The sequence below is a fragment of the Solanum lycopersicum genome, chromosome 6 (genome assembly GCF_036512215.1).
Source record: "Solanum lycopersicum chromosome 6, SLM_r2.1".
Lineage (NCBI taxonomy): Eukaryota > Viridiplantae > Streptophyta > Magnoliopsida > Solanales > Solanaceae > Solanum > Solanum lycopersicum.
The window spans coordinates 37,354,980-37,376,755 of record NC_090805.1 but is presented as its reverse complement, the minus strand read 5'-3'; the positions used below and the strand labels follow the sequence as shown (position 1 = coordinate 37,376,755).

General features: G+C 31.9%; 1 protein-coding gene across 2 annotated transcripts; it reads left to right on the top strand.

Moving 5' to 3' along the window:
- The first annotated feature begins 3,043 nt into the window (after positions 1-3,043).
- Positions 3,044-19,597, top strand: LOC101251590 (uncharacterized). Of its 2 annotated transcripts, XM_069299212.1 has the most exons (7): positions 3,044-3,198; positions 3,270-3,343; positions 6,139-6,212; positions 11,916-11,984; positions 12,076-12,165; positions 14,556-15,381; positions 19,309-19,597. In XM_069299212.1, exon 6 carries the CDS (start codon positions 14,970-14,972, stop codon positions 15,357-15,359), a length of 390 nt encoding a protein of 129 aa, XP_069155313.1. In that variant the 5' UTR covers positions 3,044-3,198; positions 3,270-3,343; positions 6,139-6,212; positions 11,916-11,984; positions 12,076-12,165; positions 14,556-14,969; the 3' UTR covers positions 15,360-15,381; positions 19,309-19,597. The 2 variants fall into 2 exon arrangements, with proteins under 2 accessions (XP_069155313.1, XP_069155314.1); XM_069299213.1 differs by having other exon boundaries at positions 12,076-15,381.
- The last annotated feature ends 2,179 nt before the right edge of the window (positions 19,598-21,776 follow it).

The window sequence follows — 21,776 nt, the reverse complement described above, 5'->3', positions numbered from 1 at the left end:
TGCAAGAACCATTGGCAACAACACCAAGCACACCTATGAGGACTCAAGCCTCCATACCATACTCATTTGAGAAAAGGTTCTTTAAGCTTTGAGTATATTAAGATAATTCAAGATTCATTCTCTTTATCCTCTTGTGTCGGAACGTGATACTTCGATCCCCTAATATTACGTGTCGGTTCATGACACCCGATCCCCTAATACTATGTGTCGGTTCGTGACACCCGATCCACTAATACTATGTATCGGTTCGTGACACCCGATCCACTAATACTATGCGTCGATTTGTGACACCCGATCCATTAACCTCATTCTTTTAGTTCATCAAGCCTTCTTTTATACCAAGGCATCATCATTAATAGAGAGGTTTTAAGATTTAAGATTCAACAACCTCATCATGCTAATTCATCACAATTACATAATCATATCATGCAAGCACACAATTAAGCATATAGAAGACTTTACAAAATTACCCAATACATATCATTCGCTATTAAGAGTTTGACTACGAAATAGCATAAACCATAACCTACCTCCATCGAAGATTTGAAGTCAAGAAATCTACTTTTCCAATACTTTGCTTTCTTCTTCATTTCTCCCTCTTCTCTTTTTCTGATTTTTCCTTATTCAAATTCTTTTTCTTTTACCCTAATTACCATATAATTAAGTATAAAAGATGACCAAAGTAACCCACTAATTAATCTAAGGTTGTCTCCTTTAATCCCCAAGTAATTGAATTATTAACATTAAACCCCTAACTTTATAATTATAAGCAGGAATAGTCCAAAACGCCCCTTAAAACTTTTAACAGAAATCCGACCCAGTCAGGGTTACGCAGTCTGTGACGGGCCGTCGTGCCTGCGACGGTCCGTCCTGCTGCTTCCGTCACAAAGTTCAGAGACTAACTTTTCACTAAAGGGACTGTGACGGTCCGTCGTGCCCACGACGGTCCGTCCTGGTCTTCCGTCGCGAAGTTCAAAGAGTTGTTCTCAGTACCCAAATTTCCAGAATCTAAGTGTTTTGGAACGAGACCCCCTCGACGGTCCGTCGTGCCCATGACAGTCCGTCGTGGGATCCGTCGACTCAGACAGTTATTACCAGAAAATAAAATCTACTGCTCAAAACGATTAATGGGTCGTTACAAGTTGGCCGATGATACCTACTCAGTACGTGTTCCTTGTACTGACCCCTACTTGTATTTTTCCTCTTTGTTCTTTTGTGGAGTGTAGCAAGTGTACCACCGACTTCGACTCGCCCTCAGCTTTAGTCAGTCTCCAACACATCAGAGTTCAGGGTGAGCTATTATTTCTAGCTCGTGCTGGATTCTCTCATTCACGTCTTGACGTCTTTGAATTTCGGACATGCACCGTCTTTTTACTTATTTTGTTTTCTTAAATACTCTTAGACTTGGTAGTTTGAGGATAGATGTTCTTGATGTGATGACTATTAGATTTTGGGATGATAAGTATTAAACTTTAGAAACTTATTTAAATTGGTTGCTTGGTATCTTTTGGAGCTTCCGCATTATTTATATTATTTATAGTTGAACTATTGGTATATGTTGGGGTTTAGATGTGTTGGTTCGCCCACCTAAGGAGGTAAGTGTGGGTGCCATTCACGACCCGTTTTGGGTTTATTTTAAAGAGTTTTTTTAAAGTTTATTGATACAAAAGAAAGTTCAATAAATTTTCTCTATAATCATTATAGTTGTGTGACCTTTTGAGTTATTAACTCTAATTTATTAAGATGACAATTATTTACTCTCAAATAATTTAAGTGAGAAAATAGTGAACATGACAAAAAAAAATATTCTCCTAACTAGTTAAAAATGTTATAAAAAAATAATATGCTCCGTTAATTATCTACTTTGACTCAATTACATGAAATACAAAATCTCATAATAACTCTAGGGTATAATTGGAAAGTTTTTTTTTAAAAAACTTTTAAACCACACATAAAATTAGATAAGAAACAATGAACCAAACACTTGATAAAAATAATCCATGTATTACTAATCCCTGCATTGCTAATCCCTGCATTGTTAATCCCTGCATTATTCATTTTTGTACCAAACGACCCCTTATTGAATTATATTTTATTATATGGAATATAAGTATCTAAAGAAATTAAATAAACTAAAAATTTAATGAAAAACAATATATAATATTTTGAAATTATTTTAATCATAATAGTTGTTTTGAGGTCCAAACAGAATTTTTTTAATTATAATTTTCATAATAAACATAAGCCACTTATATTAATATATAGGATAATATATAATAAAGTATTGTGTATGTGAAATACTCTCTTCGTCTCATATTAATTTATCAAAATTAATTTTTTACGGTGCTTAAAAAACATAAATAGAAATAGTCTTTTTATAGTTCACGCCTTATAATACTTCTTGTGAATTACACAAACAAATATGAATACTTTCAAAATTTAAAATTAATTGCAAGAGCAATAAAATAAATTGTTTAAGTTGTATTAATTTAGTAAAGTGATCAACTAATATAAATTTATTATATTTAATATAATGATAAATTAATATGCTATAATTATATTTAATATAATAATAAACTAATATTCATCAATTCACTTTTTATTGTCATTTTTGTAAGATTAAAAATATAAGAGCTTTGATTAATAATTTATGATATATTTTTCATCATATTAATATGTAAATAATGAATATTTATAGTACTTTTTTATAGCTTTAGAATATAAAAAAATCATAAAAAATCAAATTAATATGATTTTATTTTATTTTAAAAAGTGGTCAAATTAAATTTGGGAAAACTAAATATTACAATTAAAAAATTGACAAAGAAGGTATAAAATGAAGGAATTAATATAAAATATACAATTCTTTAGGTGTATTGATTACCGTGTCTTGATTACAAGTAAGACATACATTTTAATAATTTCATTTTTCTTTCTTTATTTTTAATTAATCATTTGCCATAGTTAATTTATTTAATTTTAAAAAAAAATTAATTTTGGACTTTGAAGTACTTTTATTAATACCTTGATGGGCTAAAAGTTCAAACAAAACAAAGAAAAGTAGTACATTGTTGGCCCAAAACCTAATTTGATCCTTCTTCTCTTTCCACTTTTTTCAGTTCTCCATTTCTGCATCTTTATCCGCCGCCCTTGATGTTCTTCAATGATGAAGACTGTTGAAAAATTCAGTTGTCAAAGGTTTGGGCTCCATTTTTTTTGTACTTCTTCCTATTATTCTTTTGATAATCTAACTCTTTTCTTTTTTGTAGGTGTACTATCCGGTAAGAGTTCTTGTCAAGCTCTCAAAAGGGTGTGAGCCTAGTATTCAGCTTTGTAGATCTTTGTAAGTCATTTTGTACCTATAACAAAAAAATGCAAAAATAAAAAGTTGGAAGAGAACTTCAGTAACAGAAAATAAGAAAATAACAAAATGAAAACTTAAAAAAAATTGGATCTATCTAGACATGCACTGATGAAATTTAATTTTAGAGATTAGAAAAGTAAGATTCGTCTATAGAACTCTAATCTGTTGTGTACTTTTTCATCTTAGTGTAAGTGTTCTTCCTTTGTTTTCTTTATATTCTTCCGTTACCCATTCTCAATTGGGTTCTTTCAAATTTTAATTTTTAAAGATGTTTCCTTGTAAAGATTCTTGGTAGAACGAGTTCTTTAATTTTAAACCTCATCAACCTTAATATGGTTAAAGAAAAATTCATTCCAATATTCGATCTTTCAATCTAGAACAAAGACTAAGAAAGAGTTTCTTCAAGCAGGTATCACACTGAGAATAAGATTTTGATCGAAATTGTATGTCACGACCCAAATCGGGCCGCGACTGGCACCCACACTTATCCTCCTATGTGAGCAAACCAACCAATCTAAAACCTTAACATCTCAATATAATATCAACAGAAAATAATGCGGAAGACTTAAACTCATAAGTAGAAATCAATAATCAACTTCTATAACTCAAAAACTTATCATTATCCCCAAAATCTGGAAGTCATCACCACAAGAACATTTATAATCAAATTACTAAACTAAGAGTATTCTAAGAAGCTAAAACAAATAAAAGTTAGTCCATGCCGGAAGTTCAAGGCATCAAGACTTGAAGAAGAAGATCCAGTCCAAGCTAGAAGCGTTAGCTCACCTTGAAGATCCGGTGTGACGAAGACTGGCTAAAATTACTGTTGAGTTGAAGACGACGGCACGTTTGCTGCACTCCACAAATAACAAGAAGAAAAACATAAAAGTAGGGGTCAGTACAAAACACGGGTACTGAGTAGATATCATCGGCCAACTCAAAATAGAAAACAGTATATATTAAGCAATATTATAAAATCAACTAATATCCTTAGCATGCAGCATTTACAGTTATCATAACCCTTGGTTACAACACCAAGCACATCAATGATGACTCACGCCTCCTCATCATACTCATTTGGGAATTAGGTTCATTAGATTTGAATATATTAACATTTTTCAAGATTCATTATCTTTATTCCCCTCGTGTCGGTACGTGACACTCCGCTCCTCAATATACTATCCTGGTGTCGGAACGTGACACTCCGATCCTCATTCTATCCTGGTGTCGGAACGTGACACCCGATCCATATATTCTATCCTGGTACCGGAACGTGGCACCCGATCCATATACTATCCTGGTGTCGGAACGTGACACTCCGATCCTCATATACTATCCTGGTACCGGAACGTGGCACCCGATCCATATTCTATCCTGGTGTCGGAACGTGACACTCCGATCCTCATATACTATCCTGGTACCGGAACGTGGCACCCAATCTATATTCTATCCTGGTGTCGGAACGTGACACTCCGATCCTCATTCTATCCTGGTACCGGAACGTGGCACCCGATCCTCTAATTCATCAAGCCTTCTTTTACACCAAGGCATCATCAATCTCATTATATAATTTATCAAGCCTTCTTTTATACCAAGGCATCATCAATCTCATTATATAATTTATCAAGCCTTCTTTTATACCAAGGCATCATCATTAACAAGTGAATTAGGGTTCCTTTCAAGATTTGAGATTCAATAGCTTCATCATGCTTGTTTATTCACAATTACATAATCATATTCATGCAAGCATACAATTAAGCACATAGAGGGGTTTACAATACTATCAATACATATCATTTACTATTAAGAGTTTACTACGAATATCGTAAGAGAAACCATAACCTACCTCCATCGAAGACTAGTGATCAAGCAAGCAATTCCTCAAGACCTTTGCTATCCTCTTCGTTTCCCTTTTCTCTCGTTCGATTCTCCCTCTCTCTCTTGTTCTTTCTATTTTCTTTATTCAAACCCTCTTTCTTTTACCCTAATTAGTATATAATTAAGAATAAAAGATGACCATAATAATCCACTAATTAACTTAAGGTTATCTCTTTTAACCCCCAAGTAATTAGACTTATTAACATTAACCCACTAACTTTATAATTAAGGCAGAAATAGTCAAAAACGTCCCTTAAAACGTATAAAGAAATTCGACCCGAACTGGGATTACGCAACCTGCGACGGCCCGTCGTGCCTGTGACGGTCCGTCCTGCAGGTCGTCGCAAGGTTCAGAGAATGAATTTTTATTGAAGGCTCTGTGACGGTCCGTCACGCTTGTGACGGTCCGTCCTGCCATTCCGTCACGAAGTTCAGAGAGTCGATTTTCAGTACCCAATTTTAGAATTTCTAAGTGTTTTGAAACGAGACCCCGTACGGTCCGTCGTGCCCATGACGATCCATCGTGGGTTCCGTCGTCTCAGCCTGTTTTTCCAGAAATAAAATCTGCTGCTCAAAACGACTAAACAGGTCGTTACATTGTAATAGATTGAGAGTCCTTCCACCAACAATCGTATGTTTTGTGAAATTGTGAGTTCATTTTTTTCTTCATTTCTTGAATTGAACTTGGTTAATAAGAAATTTGATTGAAGAATATTAGCATGCATCAACTTCTTGTCGTGGAGTTAATATCGCAAAATTTATAGGTTGATGTCTTCTTCAGCTATCTTTTGCCTCGTTGTTACTTTATCTGGGATGGTCAACTAAGACATTTTAAATTTAATTTAATTAGTACATGCATGCTATTACATAGTTCTAATAAGCTTGTGTTGATGCAGATTTTGTTATTTTGCTTGGTGTCGGAGAGTTTATTATATGACCGTGTCTGTTTTTACGATCTTTGCAATGTCAGGTTAGAACTCTATCTTTGTTTTTTATTTTTATGCTTAACCATGTTGTTAGGGTAGATTGTGATGAATTATTGATTCTTGCGGATGCAGGGAATTGATTTTTTGTGTTTTAAAATTCGAAAATATGTCTTAAATCTACAAATATTTAGCTAAGCTATTTTATTTTCCTCTAAATTGATTTCTTTTTGTAGCAGTCTTTATATTTTAATTTGGTTTATAATGATATTTTTTGTACTTTCAATGTGCTCATACCTATATTATGATTCATGCTTCAGATGAATAGCTTATTGATCTAATTCCTGTATTTGATAGATTATAGTTCAGGCCACTAAAATCAACATAACGTATATAATTGCGTGTTTACTTGTTCAAACTTATTGGGGTCTATTTTTAATTTGCTTATTTGGAATTTCTGAAAGTATATATGAACTCCTTTAAATACTTGTTACATGATATCAATATTAAATTTAAAGTTTAAATGTATTTAGAACCAAGCCCTCCATTACATATATATATAGTTTAGTTTTTAAAAAAATGTCAATACGCGGTTCCATTTAAAATAATGTAAGAGTCTGATACTATCTCCAAAACACACTCAGTTACTTAAATGTGAAATTGTTCCAACATATGCATTAAGTGTATTATTCCCCTCCACTATTTCAAACTCTTGCTACCAATTCTTCAAATTCAAGAACTCAAAATATTAGATGTTTTATCTACCATTGGCAAATAAAGAGTTGACAATATTAATCTATTTAAGGTATTAAATATTATAACTATTATAAATATTTTTTTAAAAAAACTAATGATAAAACAGTACGAAAATATTAGAGAAGAATAAAGAAGATATTAGAGAATTAGAATGAAATTATTTGAGATTAAAATTATACCTGATAATGTATAATGCAAATACTAAAAATTAAAATTGTACCGAAAAATTCATTATCAATATTTGTGCCTTTTAGAAGAACTCTTGTTTATTTTGATTGCATAAAACACTTTCTAACCTTTTTTAACTGCCATATAATGTTATAATTAGGTAAATCAATCAATTTACATGATAAAATATTAAAAATTAATAAATCTCTATATTAATTTAAGTAATCGCATAACATTTTAGATCATATAATGTTATAATTAGGTATACTATGCAAAACATAATATTACAAAAAATTATTAAGGAGTTAAAATAACATACCTCTAAATGATTTCGTAATTATAACAACTACTTTTTCTGAATTGTTTTATAATAATCATTAACAATTTCAATATACATAAAAATATCCAATATCTCAAATAACCTGTATATCACAATAGATTTTGGAACACTTCTTTATATACTACATTTATAACCTCATTCATTAATTATCCTTCTTCATTGTAATTCGTAACTCAGTTTTTTTAATTTCCTGTCTACTTGTTGCTCTCGAAACAGCTACGTAAAGTTCTCCATGAGTAAAAATTGATTTCTTAAAAAATAATCCAACATGAGATAATGACTGTCCTTAGCTTTTGTTGATTGTCATGGCAAATTGTCTTCTTTGAAACTTAAATGGGATTCTGGCATCTGAAGGTGTTAAAGTCATTCTTGGAATAAATACCTTCTGTCCAGCTATCTGTCCAGATAAAACCTTTGCTTCAATTACTTGATTTTCAAGTTTAGTAACAATCAACCTAGTTCTGTTACATAATCCTGCTGCGTCATCAATATTTCTTAGTAACATCATTGGAACTACAACTTTTAAAGTGACTGAATAATTTGAAACTCCAGAACATTTAATAGTGTTAAAAAATTCTGGGGTATGTACATGTTCTAAAGCTGAATAAGTATGACAGACTTGCATATTTTGTCAGAACTCAAATATGATTTCTCTGGATTATGATTCAAAGAGATCATATAATGATTGATTGATTCTACCATATCAAGAGTCAGAGCAAGAATGACTCTTTGCTGTGGTACCCAACATTATTACCATTAGTACTAAATCTGGATACATAACTTTCCACAATAGCTGCTGTTGGATCAGTAAACTCAGTTATTAGAAGATCCTTTGCTGTTAAAACTTTATCAATTTCATCAAATGAATTACCAATACTACCATCCGCAACTGTCAATATCCAATCATAAATTCTTTCAACTCTTTTAGATCAGAAGCAGTATCACTGTTTTGCATTCTCATATTCTTTGTCAGTGTTAATAATTCACAATGGAGCCATAAATATGAAGAGTTGAGAGTTGCATTTACAATATCTTGTCGACTCCCTTTTGGGGATCACAGGAAGAATTTTTCTGAAGTCACCTTCAAGAACAATTGTTTTACCACCAAATGGTAATTCTGACTTGGATTCATCTTTGTAGCCAATAATATCTCTTAAAGCCTTATCAAGAACTTCAAAATAATGTCGATGCATCATGGGAGCCTCATCCCAGATAATCAACTTAGTCTTGATTAGCAAATGTGCTAAAGGAATAACTTGTTTTAAATTGCATGTTGAGTCTTCAATTATATTTAGCGAGATAACAAATCTTGAATATGTTGTTCGGCCATCTGGTAATAAAAGTTATGCAATCTCGCTAGATGCAACTATTAAAATAACATCTCCTTTAGACCTTATGGCAGCTGATAGAGTCTTCCAATTATAAAGTTTTCCTGTTCCTCCAAATCCGTATAAAAAGAAAAATCCATCCATTTTTTCATGAACTGTTGCCATATTTTTTTATAAACTGACTTCTGCTCATCCGTTAAATTAAATAGCAATTGTTGATGCGCGTTTATTCTAACGCATTTCATCACAAATTAATCTATTAGTGATGTCAACATCATCCTCATTGTAAACAGGTATTGACATTGTAGGAAAATCTGAAAATCTTCTTCCACAACTTTTTAAAAAACTTTCTATCTTTTGCAAGCAACAATTCTTCAAATCAGCATCTGATAGATCAGCTTATGAAAAAATATAAATATATAATAAATTAATATTTAAACATAAATATAATAAATAATTAATAAAAAAAATAATATAGATTTCATGATTTTAATAAGATTATTTTAAATTTAAAAATATCATTGGGTACATGGGTTATCTAATACTTTTCTTTGTTCATGAAGAATATCTTCAGATAATAAATTTCTTGTTGATTGTTAAACAACTTCCAGGCATGATATTAAATTTGATATAAGTCGCATAGCAAATAATTGTTTTAGATATGAAGACATGACTTGCTTCTACTATAGTGTTAACATATTCTTTGTCATCATCTAATAATCCTAAAGCATAACATGCATCTCTAAAAGTCTTATGATCAATATCATTTATTCTTCTGATATCCTCATATGAAGTGAGGGAACCTCTAACAATATTGAATAACAATCTAAGATAATATTGCTTACAGATCCCGGGGAAACAAAAAGAATTCTTCCAATCGAAAATACAGAAGTTTTTCTTTTATCCCATCTCTTAGGTTGTTGTTTCCAAACAAACTTCAAAAGGAAATTCTGCATAGGTTAAATCTGTTGCTTCAGAAAATTCCCTTGTTTGCTTCAAACCAACTTAAAAACTTGAATTCCTTTATGGTTGGTTTATTGATGACAACATCAATTAAATCATCATATGAACCTAGTATATTCTGATTTCCTGGTAAATGAAAAGATAACCTTTCTACCGAAGGTTCTCTATGGTGAATTGGGAATTTAAAGATTCTCCAAGCTGCTTCACATGGTGATATATATCGACAATCACAACACATTTTTTATTTCATCAACCCTTGTTGAATATGAAGATTCCCACTATCACAAAAAACAGTTGTAACACGGTCATAAACTTTTGTTAACATACTTAAATAAGTAATCAATTGACCTTGATTGATTGCACCATTTAATATTAATATGCGCCCCATATTTCAAGAACAAAAATTTATTGTGTGTACAACATATCTATTATCCAAATCAATACTTGATCTCTTTGTAGATGTGCCATCATCTCTTCTTCTATAACACAAGACATCCCTCCTCATCAATTGAGGTATAGAAGAAATAAACCTTTTTAGAATGTGTTTTGAACATTTTCCAGTTTGCATGCAAGGAGATGATTTTCTAACAGAACCATATGGGTCATGCATCATGAAGTTTGTAACAATCACATAATAATTCGGATCAATTAATTTATTTGACAACTCAGCTGAAATAATATCATCAATGTCACCAATATTCAGAGATTTATTGTACATAAATAGCAAAATATGTGCAGGAGACAATCCACGCTTTTGAAATTCAATATTAAATTTAAAATAAACAATTGTGGTATAGTAATAAGTCAATAATATACCTGCTTTTACTTGTCCAAAAACTTTTTTGTCTTGCAAATCCTTAATCAGGTGATCTAATTGACTTTAAAGACGCTCGTTACAATGTTTGGCCGATCTTCTGGAGCCAATCCCCTAATTTTCACAAATCTAGTGATCTCATGCTATTTAGAATTGCAAGTAAATATAATAAATGGATCAGGATATCCAGCCCATTTGCATATTGTCATTGTGTCTTGATATTTTTGCAACATGTAACGTGTACCTCCAGTGAAAGAACAAGATATTAATCTTTGTCCTTGAGAAGAAGGTTGAGTGTCTCCCTGCAAAACAACTTCTTGTAATCTCTTATAGAATTCTGCTCTCAAGTGTGGTTGATGGAGCCTATAAAATAACGATCGAGAAGATTTTATCATTGTATATCTATCTACCAAGCATTGTTGAAATTATCTTTTGACCGATACAATTGTAGGGATTTCATTCTTCCTTTTCTTGAATTTTGTATGAAAAGTATTCAAGAACGCTAACATATTTCCTTCCATTAGATGATTAATCAAACTTCCATTTTAAGGAATATCTTCTCTATATCCATCTTCACCAAATGAAAAAAGTAATGGATATTACAAACATAAGTATGCTGCATTTAATTCACTTATTCTATTAAATCGTCCAGAATGACTTTCAACTATTATATCTATGTCAGAACTGATTGCTTCAAAATCACCAACCACCAAAAGCTGATATCTCAGAAACTGTTGACAAATTGTACCTTTCTTCCACCTGTTCCTCTTTTTTCTCTCAGTCTTAGTTTAACATTAGCACTTTGATCAATTTGAATCTCTCTCAGACTATCGAAAAAGATTTTGTGAACACATTGTATTCATCTAGCATTTTCTTGAGATTATTAACAGTTTGAGCAAATTTGACTGTTGTTTTCACTAGACTAAAGAAGAAATAGTTATATAAATAATAGTGATTAATAATTATAATTATATTAAACTTTGTAAATTTATATGTACTATAAATACTTACCTGATAATTAATTAACATTAATTCTATTTTGCATCTCATTTTCTGTATCATATCTATACAATTGTGCAAATTATGACAGTAACTATTTGATTTCCTGAGGAAATATATAGCTATTCTGGTAGCTAACATGTTAAGGCGGTTCTGGTGTTACTTATGACCACTTTTCATTTTTATTTAAGCCTTTTTATTGATTATCTATAAAGATGGTTATTTTTATGTGATTAGTATAGACTTGGTTTTATGATATCTTGGATATTTGTAATTTTTTTTTTGTACATTGTTATCGTATCACTACTTCAAACTTAATTCATTTTAATTAAAAACAGGTTTCTAATTTGTTTTTAATATATTTGCCTTTAATGTTGTGTAGAGTGCTTAGAGGTTGTTTAATGAAGAAGTATTGGAGGCAAAGATAATTGAATTTTATGGACTACTTAAGGTCAGTATGGATATACTGTTATCAACATTGTTCTTGGCATTATTTCAATTTATTTGTGTGTGATATTTTATTATGAATACAAATATATCAGGTAATATACTTATACTATAGCTTGATGGATGGAATATTTTACGCAAATGTGTTGTTGGAAATGACAATTGATGCCTATGGACTACCTAAGGTAAGTATGTAGTTACTATTTGTATCATCATTCTTAATATTATCTGTATTTACCACATCGTTATTTGAGGTTTTCTGGCAATTTTAGCTATTAGTATATTGATAAGTTGATACTTGATAATATAGCACACAAAGATAACACATTTTAAAAAGTTAAAAGAACATCATATGCATATATAGGAAGTAAAAAGAACACTCAGTCCTAACACAATGAAATACATTCTTAAACATAATTTGGGAAGTTTAATACTAAAATAAACTAACTTCAATAATTAAAGCCTATTTCCTAGTTGAAAAAATTGTTTTCTTCTCCTCCTTTATAACTTTGCATAGCTTGTTACTTGGTAGTTTGACGTTCAATCCCTCGTCATCTGAATGTGTTGGTCAAACTCCAATGTGTTTGCCACTATTGGGACATAATGTTCCAGTCAAATCAATCACACCTTCATTTTGTGAAGAAGCATAATCTGAAATGCTCTTCTTGAAAGGCGTCTGAAAATAATTTACATACACCCATAATGTAATAATTTATGTGTGCTAGAATAGTAGAAATACACAATTTAAAATAACATACTGTGTTTTAAAAGCTGAAAAGTTAAAATGAGGAAATATATGTTGAATTAAATTATATACCACAGACTATCTTCATTATAGCTTTGACCACATTCAAGGAATCCTTCTATTTCAACAATTATAGTTAATTTATTTAAATGAAAATCGGAGTTAAATTTTAATAATATAGAAACTTGCATTCAAATTGTAGAAGGATTACAATATTCCTAGACTAATGCTTCTTCATCAATGAACTGATCTACTTTGTAAACATTATCATTCTTGTTAATGTTTGAATCCTGTATTTGGACTTTAAACATGAGCTTTTTCTCAATCAAAGCATCAAGTTCTATTGGATAACCCATGTCAACATCTCCTATTAATCCTGCCTTTAACTACTGGACAACCTTTCCAATTAGTTGTAGAACGTCTTTATTCCACAATAATAATGATATAAATCCAGTGTCATCGGTAACATGCATTTAAAGTCGATACCTAAAAAGTACAAAATAGAGCGTTATATAAATTTAATTTAAATTTTAAACATCTATATTGTTTGGACCAACCTGTGAATAACATATATAATTCAACATTGCATTTTACGCAATCATATTTGTCTCCGGGAGGATCAAACTTTATTACACTCTTACTTCAAGCCAAGTATGACCATCTGTGACCAAGTTCCAAACAAAAAATTGGAAAAACCTTTACCGCAATCCAATAGTTAGCCTCCTATGAGTTAATCATAATGTTTAGACAATTATATGTATTATAAAAAAAAATAAGATTATAATTAGTAGTATAATACATACAACTCACTTCATTGCATTGAAGGAAAATATCTAATAAATTTAAAAGAGACCATTCATGTAGACAACTCCTCTGAAAATGAAATATGTCGTTGTGAACTTGTTTGTAAAACCTTCTCATATTTACCAGATGCAAGTAACCTGTAAATATATCATATAATTGTATTTGTATATTTGTTGATTCTAATTCATTTGGAGTACTTAATAATACAAAGGAGTTGTAAAACTTGTTTTTCAAATTGGAAGTATGAATAGAATAGATCTGTAAAATAAATTATAACATTTATTAAAATCGAGATAAATATGATTGCATTTGAAAGGCAAGATCACCCCATAAAGTGACAGAAAAATTGTTTCTCTTATGTAAACAATGTTGTTAAAATGATAATTTATAATGGTATATATCTATTAAATGTAAATTATTGATAATTACATTTCATCTTCTACAACAATATTCATAAGAACAATTGTTGTCTCCTTGCTGTGACAATTGAATTGGTCCATATGAAACAGCATGTCCAACAACATCTGAAAAAATAATGAATTTTTAGTTATAACATTTAAAATTTCAAATATAATAATGAAAAGAATAATATAAAAAAATTATTACTTATCAATTAGTTTATTCTCGTTAATGTTGTTCTGAATTTCAACTTCTTCAAAAGTATGTAGCTTCAAAACATCCATATGAAAAAGATGAATCTTCAATTTCAGTCATAATAGTATTTTAAGTGAGTGTAAGCTTGTGTTTATGAGAATTTGATTTAAAATCCGAGTGATAAACATATATGACAAAATATTTCATTCGATATAAATCATGATCATAAATCTTGTTTCTGAAATATTTTATTGTGAACTTATCAATAGAAGCATGTATTCGATCATCTTATATGCAAATAAAATTTGTATAATCATTAAGCATTAAAATTAATAATAATGTGTATAATAGAATTTGATAAGTAGAGAATAACATTAAAAACACAAATTTGAATTAAGTTTACCTTTTCATCTTGCAAAATCAACTCCATAGTTGCCTCCACTTAGTGAAAATATGGCGGATACGGTAGCACATGCTCGAACGGCTACGCAGACTGCTCTTGAAACCACTGACACTACCCCGGTCAAGTCTATCCCGAGTAGTAGCACTGCCCCTACCTCCTCTCGCTCATCCCCGTTCCCCGCTTTGGTCCCGCTTGTTAGAGTCCAGAGACTAGAGGTTCAGATGGCCACACTTCTGCATCACATCCATCCTTGGATGCAAAGGTCTCTTGCTGAGGCGGAGGAGCGCTTGGAGCGTAAAATGGTCTAGCACTTGAAGCGGAAGATCGCTGAGGTTCATCAGCGCTTAGACGCTTTTGAGTTGCGGGTGCTAGCCCGGCCTGCCCCTCAGGTGGACGTGTCGACCCTTCAGGCTGCGGTTGAGAGTCTGCGAGAAGATATTGATATGATCCTAGAGGCTAGGGTACTTGAGTCTGAAGCCCCTTCTGCAGAGCCTGCTGAGGATACAGTGATGACTGCCTTATTCGCCACTTCTGAGATTCCATCACCTCCTCCTCGAGAGCATGCCAAGAGGCGTAGGGGTCGAGAGGAGTATGATGCTAGAGCACAGAAGAAGGAGCGCCGTGAGATGGAGGCTGCGAGGAGAGCCTTGCTTGCTGATGAGGAGGCGCATCGGATCAGAGTTGCAGAGTCGGCTGCTGGGGCATCTAGCTCCAAAGATGTGGAGACAGTAGGAGGCACTACTGATAGTGCTGTTGCTGATGAGGACACTATTGAGGGTGTTCATACTACATATGAAATGGGTTTCGGGGACTCGGACGCACCAGCTTGCTGATCGCCAGTGCTTTGCGCCCCAGGTTTGCTTCACCTACCACTCTCGTATTTCAGTTTTTTTTATGCATTGGGGACAATTGCATATCTTTTTGTTTGGGGGGGGTAAATGGAAAGTAAGTGCTAGGGTGAAGTCTGAGTAGCCCAATTCATGATACTCCTTTGGGGTTTTCTTGCATGTGTTCTTTTTTCCCAATAGACTTCTTATGTTGAATCGACATGTCTATATCTTGTGTATATTGTTTAATTCTGAAGTATGATGACTAAAATGATATCCTGATAAAATGAAAATGATGCATGACTAGGCATAGTAATTGATAAATGTGTGGCTCTAAGCATGACATAGAGGTACACCACTGCATGATGCTAAGTCTAAAATTCGAACTAGGTGTGTGATAATCTGGTAGAGTAATGAGATGTCAAGTAAGTGTGAGAAAGATTTGGATAATCCACTATTTGTATTGAGCTAGAACTTGTCTGGTTAGTCGTGCTAAAAGTAAGTTGTAATAAACAATTAGGAAAGAACCATAGACTCTTATTCAATAATAGCCATTTTGAGCCTAAATAAAAGGAAAACCAAATGAAATTAATTCTTCTTTTATCCAAATGATTTGAGCTTAAACTAGACCTTTCTTTTTCATCCCAACTGATCTTTTCTAAGAATAATGTGTTGGCCCTGGTCCCTCCTTACACATGTGCATCTCAGCTTATGCCAAAAACATAAGTTGAGAGTGGCTAATGTCGTAAACAACCCTTTTTATGGCCCTGACCCAACTTTGGGTATTGTGTACTTCGACTCATGGCAAAGCCATGAGTTGAGGGTGGTTATTATGAGGAATGCTCTGGAAAGTGGGGTTGAAAGAATAAAGAGAGAGAGAACAAAAGTATAGTAACTCAAGAATTAGTTGAAAGAAAAGGAAAATAAATAAATAAAAAATATACAAGAAATACAAGTAAGAAAAGAAGAGAGTCACTTAGACAAATGAAGAAAGAAGGGAAAATATCAAGGTGAAAGAATATGAGAAACTGGACAAAATAAAATGATAGAAAATGGTATGTTTAGCCGATATGTCAAGGAGGGCAAAATGTCACTAAAGTATAACTAAATATACCCTACCTGACCTTGAACTTATGTTACAAGCTAAGAAAGTCCTATCGTGATCCTAAGAGTTGTATAGCGAACTTAAAGCAGTGAAAATAAGGGCAAGCTTATGGCAATATGTATGAATGAGTGTGAATTTGTTCTGAGAGTGAGTGATGAAAAGTAATTCTTATACTCAAACTGAAATTATTGTGTGAAAAATGAGGATTTTGTTTTGAAGTGAGGACACTAGTTGCAATACCGAAAATATTAGCACCTCGGTGAGAAGTTGAAGATGATAGGTGTTAGTGCATGGTGAGTTTGTGTCATGATCTGATTCCACATAATTTAAGCCTAATAGTGATCACATGCGTAAACATGATGAAATTGATCGGAAATATATAACAAAAAAGAAAGGAAACAAATAATTTAACGAAATGATATAAAGTACATTAATGATGAGTTTAAGGAAAGAAAATTTTAAAATTAATTGCATCTATGATGAAAGGATTTAAGTATGGTCATATTTGATATTGTGCAAAATTTCAAGGTAAAAAATTCATTAAAAATTAGGTAAAATACACAAAATAAGAATTAGAAATATAAATAAATAAATCTAGACACAATTTTTAGCAATTATTTTAAGAAAATATAAGAGAAAGTGTTATAAAAATATGATAAAATAAATTAATATTTTAAATGAGAAGGTTGTCATCCTTTTTTAACTTTAACTTTATTATTATTACGTATAGATATGAATCTTTTCGCAGAAGAAATGAACTAAGTTTAATTTAAAAAAAATTAAATTTTGTAAAATATACATGCAATTCTTTTAAATTTATAATATTTATTATCTTGTAATAAATAAATAAATAAAATTTTAGAAAAAAGAAAAGGAAAGAAGCAATTTAAAGAAATGATATAAATTATAAAGAGATCAAATTAAGGCAAGGAAGTAAAATTAATGATGAATGAAATTAAATATGGTTTGCTTTGATCTTCAGTAAAATTTGAAAGTGAAATTTTCGGTTGTTTAGAATTAGAAATAAACATCAAATCTAAAAACAATTTTTTTTTACAAAAATATAGACAAACTTCAGTTAGAAATATATAAAAGATCATAAAACAAACATTAATTAAAGATAGATAAGGAAAAATAAATTAGAAATACGGTTTAAGAAAAAAAACAAAAAAATTGAAATTAAAATATTGGTAGATTTCTCCTTATTCTCCTCCTAATTTAATATGAATTCCATAAATAAATTAAATCTCTCTAAATAATTTTTCTTGCTCTTGGACCACTTATTATTCATTCTATAAGTTACTCAATCAAAATGATTATTTCTCTCAATATATAATTTTTGTAGAAGAAGAAATTATAGTGCAGTGTCATTTCAAAAACTGTTTATATTTTGAAAAAAATTGATTATTGCATGATTTTGTTCTTGCATCAATATCTTCAGAATTATCATGAGAAATCATCTCTTTCTCTTTTCATGAAAAAATAACACTCCATCGTCGGAAGAACAACAAACAAAGTAAAAGAGCCACGATGTTTTTGTTCATTCTAAGATCTATTCTCCTCATCTCTAAATTAACTTGTAGTGTGTTGTGTCAATTTTATTGTTCTTTTTCTATTGCTTGTTATTTTTGTCTTCTTTCTGATTGTTGTTGTTGTTGATTGGTGTGTTGTTGATCTTCCTCTCACTGATACATGCATGTATGTTCAATGAAGCTTGCTTGATGTTCCTCCAAAATTTAAAAAATAAAAAAGAGAAGAAAATTAAGTGAAACAAAAAAAAAATGTCTGACCACAAAAATAATATATTGTGTATCAAACACTCCATATATAATTGTTATTTATAGATTATTTGAGTCTAAGAATAAAGGAGGAAGTTGAGAAGACACATTATTTAAGTGGAGAATGCAAAAAGATGGAGGTTTTTTTGTAATTCATCAATAATAATTGAATATAATAAATATGTTAGATTTTTAAATAATTAAATAGATAATTAAGAAGAAAACTAAAAAAAAATGTCAAAAAATAAAAAAAATGAATCCTGGCTTTAGAAGCATGCCACATCAGCCTCCTTATGATTCAAATTTATATTATTATATAGATTTTAAATAATTAAATAGATAATTAAGAAGAAAACTCAAAAAAAATGTCAAAATAAAAAAAATGAATCCTGGCTTTAGAAGCATGCCACAATTCAGATTTATATTATTATATAGATATAGATAGATATAGATTAATAGCATTAATTAATCAAAATTTTCAATAAAAAATTAAAAAAATAAGAAAAAGGATAAATACAAATGTTGGTCATAGCAAGATCGGCTCTTGCCTATGAATTTCTACGCTACTGCCTTAAGCGTTCAATTTTCTAGGGCCTCAAATTTCTATAAAAAAGGAAAGACATGTTTAATTTTTTCATGAAAAAAAGATAATTCTCAATAAATATATATATATATATATATATATATATATATATATATATATTCCATTTTATGTTTTGTTGATTTTGTGTATCGGTCATGTATTGTTATCATATAGTATAAAATGATTTGAAACATAATATTTTGAATCAATGTCCTGGCCTTTCCCTTTTAGTTCTATATGCATCATTTATCGGTTTAGTGACGGATCAACATCATTGATGTTTATGGAATTGCTGAATATGATTCGGTAGCTTTGGATGCATATAAATAAAACAAAAGTGGTGAATTATTGGGTCCACAACACCCGTTTGAGGTGTAATTTACTCGAGACATAATGCAACAGAAGAGTGATGGCCTGTCGGTATTGTATTCACCCAACTTTACTTACACGTTTCATTCAATTCATAATATATCTTCTTTTTGTTTGCAGTGACTGGTAATGTAAGTAGCTGTATTTGCTAAATGTTTTAGCGACGAAATGAATGTCCCATCGATCCCTTTCAGAAGTGAATATCTTCGCTCAATGTATGCAACAAGAATGATGATCCTACAAGGCTAAATGGTGTCTTCTTCATTACATTGTCAGATGATGAACTGAATAATGTAGAATAATAGTAAAAATACCCCCAAGTGTTTTGGATTATTTCTTTCCAGGTTAACATTATATTTATAAGTAATTCATACTTCTAAATTTGAAGAGTTTTTATGTCGCTTTTAAATTCGTTTTCAATACATTTTAATACGTTATTAACTTTTGTATATCATAAGTATTATATATATCACTTTAGCTTATACTACAGTGAAACCGAAATCGGTACAAATTTCCACAAAATTATTAAATATATGATACAATATTGTTTTCAGAAATAACAATTTTATTTTTCACACAACATGGTACAAATTATATCTTATAAGATTGGTACAAATCACCACATATATTACTAAATCGATATTATGTATATGATACTTGGGTGCTTCAATGTAACGACCCGTGGGTCGTTTTGAGCAACAGACTTCAATTCTGAAAAAACTGGCAGAAGCGACGGACCCCACGACGGATCGTCATGGGCACGACGGACCGTCGAGGGGGTCTCGTCCCAAAATACTTAGAAAATCTGAAATTGGGTACGGAGGATCAACTCTCTGAACTTTGTGACGGAATGACAGGACGGACCGTCACAGGTGTGACGGACCGTCACAGACCCTTGGAGGAAATTTGGGTCTCTGAACTCTGCTACGACCTGCAGGACGGACCGTCGCAGGCACGACGGCTCGTCACAGGTTACGCAAATCCCAGGCAGAGTCGGATTTCTGGTGGAGTTTTAAGGGACGTTTTTGGACTATTCTTTCCTTAATTATAGACTTCGTGGGTTTATGTTAATAACTCATATTCTTGAGGGTTAAAAGAGGTAACCCTAAGTTAATTAGTGGGGTATTATTGCCACCTTTTATTCTTAGTTATATACTAATTAGGGTAAAAGAAAGAGGGGGGAATAAGAAAAATAGAAAGAACAAAGAGAGACAGAGAAAGAGAGAGAGAAACGATCGAGAAGAAGAGGAAAAATGCCAAGCTTTGAGGATTAACTTGCTTGATTTCAATTCTTCGGTGGAGGTAGGTTATGGTTTTCATGCTTTCATAGTAAACTCTTAATAGAGAATGATATGTATTGGTAGTATTGTAAACCCTACTATATGCTTAATTGTATGTTTGCATGAATATGATGATGTGATTGTGATAAGTTAAGTATGATGAAAATATTGAATCCCAAATCTTGAAAAGAAACTTGAACATACATTATTAATAATGATGCCTTGGTATGGAGAAGGCTTGATGATTTACAGAATGATATTAGTGGATCGGAGTGTCACGTGCCGACACATGTAGGGGATCGGGTGTCACGAACCAACACGTAGAATTAGGGGATCGGGTGTCACGAATCGACACGTAGAATTAGGGGATCGGGTGTCACGAATCGACACGTAGAATTAGGGGATCGGGTGTCACGAATCGACACGTAGAATTAGGGGATCGGGTGTCACGAACCGACACGTAGAATTAGGGGATCGGGTGTCACGAATCGACACGTAGATTTAGGGGATCGGAGTGTCACGTACCGACACGAGAGAAATAAAGATAATGAATCTTGAAAGATGTTAATATACTCAATCTAACGAACATGATTCCGAAATGAGTATGGTATTGGGGCTTGAGTCCTCACGTATGAACTTGATGGTACTTATTGATGATTATAGTACTTGTTGTTGTTGCATGTTGAGTTTTATAGTTGATTTATGATAATACTTGATATATACTGTTCCGTATTTCGAGTTGGCCGATGATATCTACTCAGTACCCGTGTTTTGTACTGACCCCTACTTTTATGTTGTCTTCTTGTTTAATTGTGGAGTGCAGCAAACGTGCCATCGTCTTCAACTCAACAGTAATTCAAGGCAGTCTTACTACACCGGATCTTCAGGGTGAGCTAACGCTTCTAGCTTGGACTGGATCTCCTCTGTCATGTCTTGATGCCTTGAACCTCCGGCACGGACTAGCTTCTTATGTATTATTAGCTTTTAGAATACTCTTAGTTTAGTCATTTGATTGTAGATGTTCTTGTGGTGATGACTTCCAGATTTTGGGGAATAATAGATGTTGAATTTCAGAAGTTAATGAATTGGTCTTTATTTAATGAGTTTAAGTCTTTCGCATTACTTTCTGTTGATATTATATTGAAATGTTAAGGTTAGATTGGTTGGTTCGCTCACATAGGAGGGTAAGTGTGGGTGCCAGTCGCAACCCGGTTTGGGCCGTGACAAACTTGGTATCAGAGCATTAGGTTCGTTGGTCTCATCACACAAGAACAGGTCTAGTAGAGTCTTAAGGAACGGTAGGGGGAC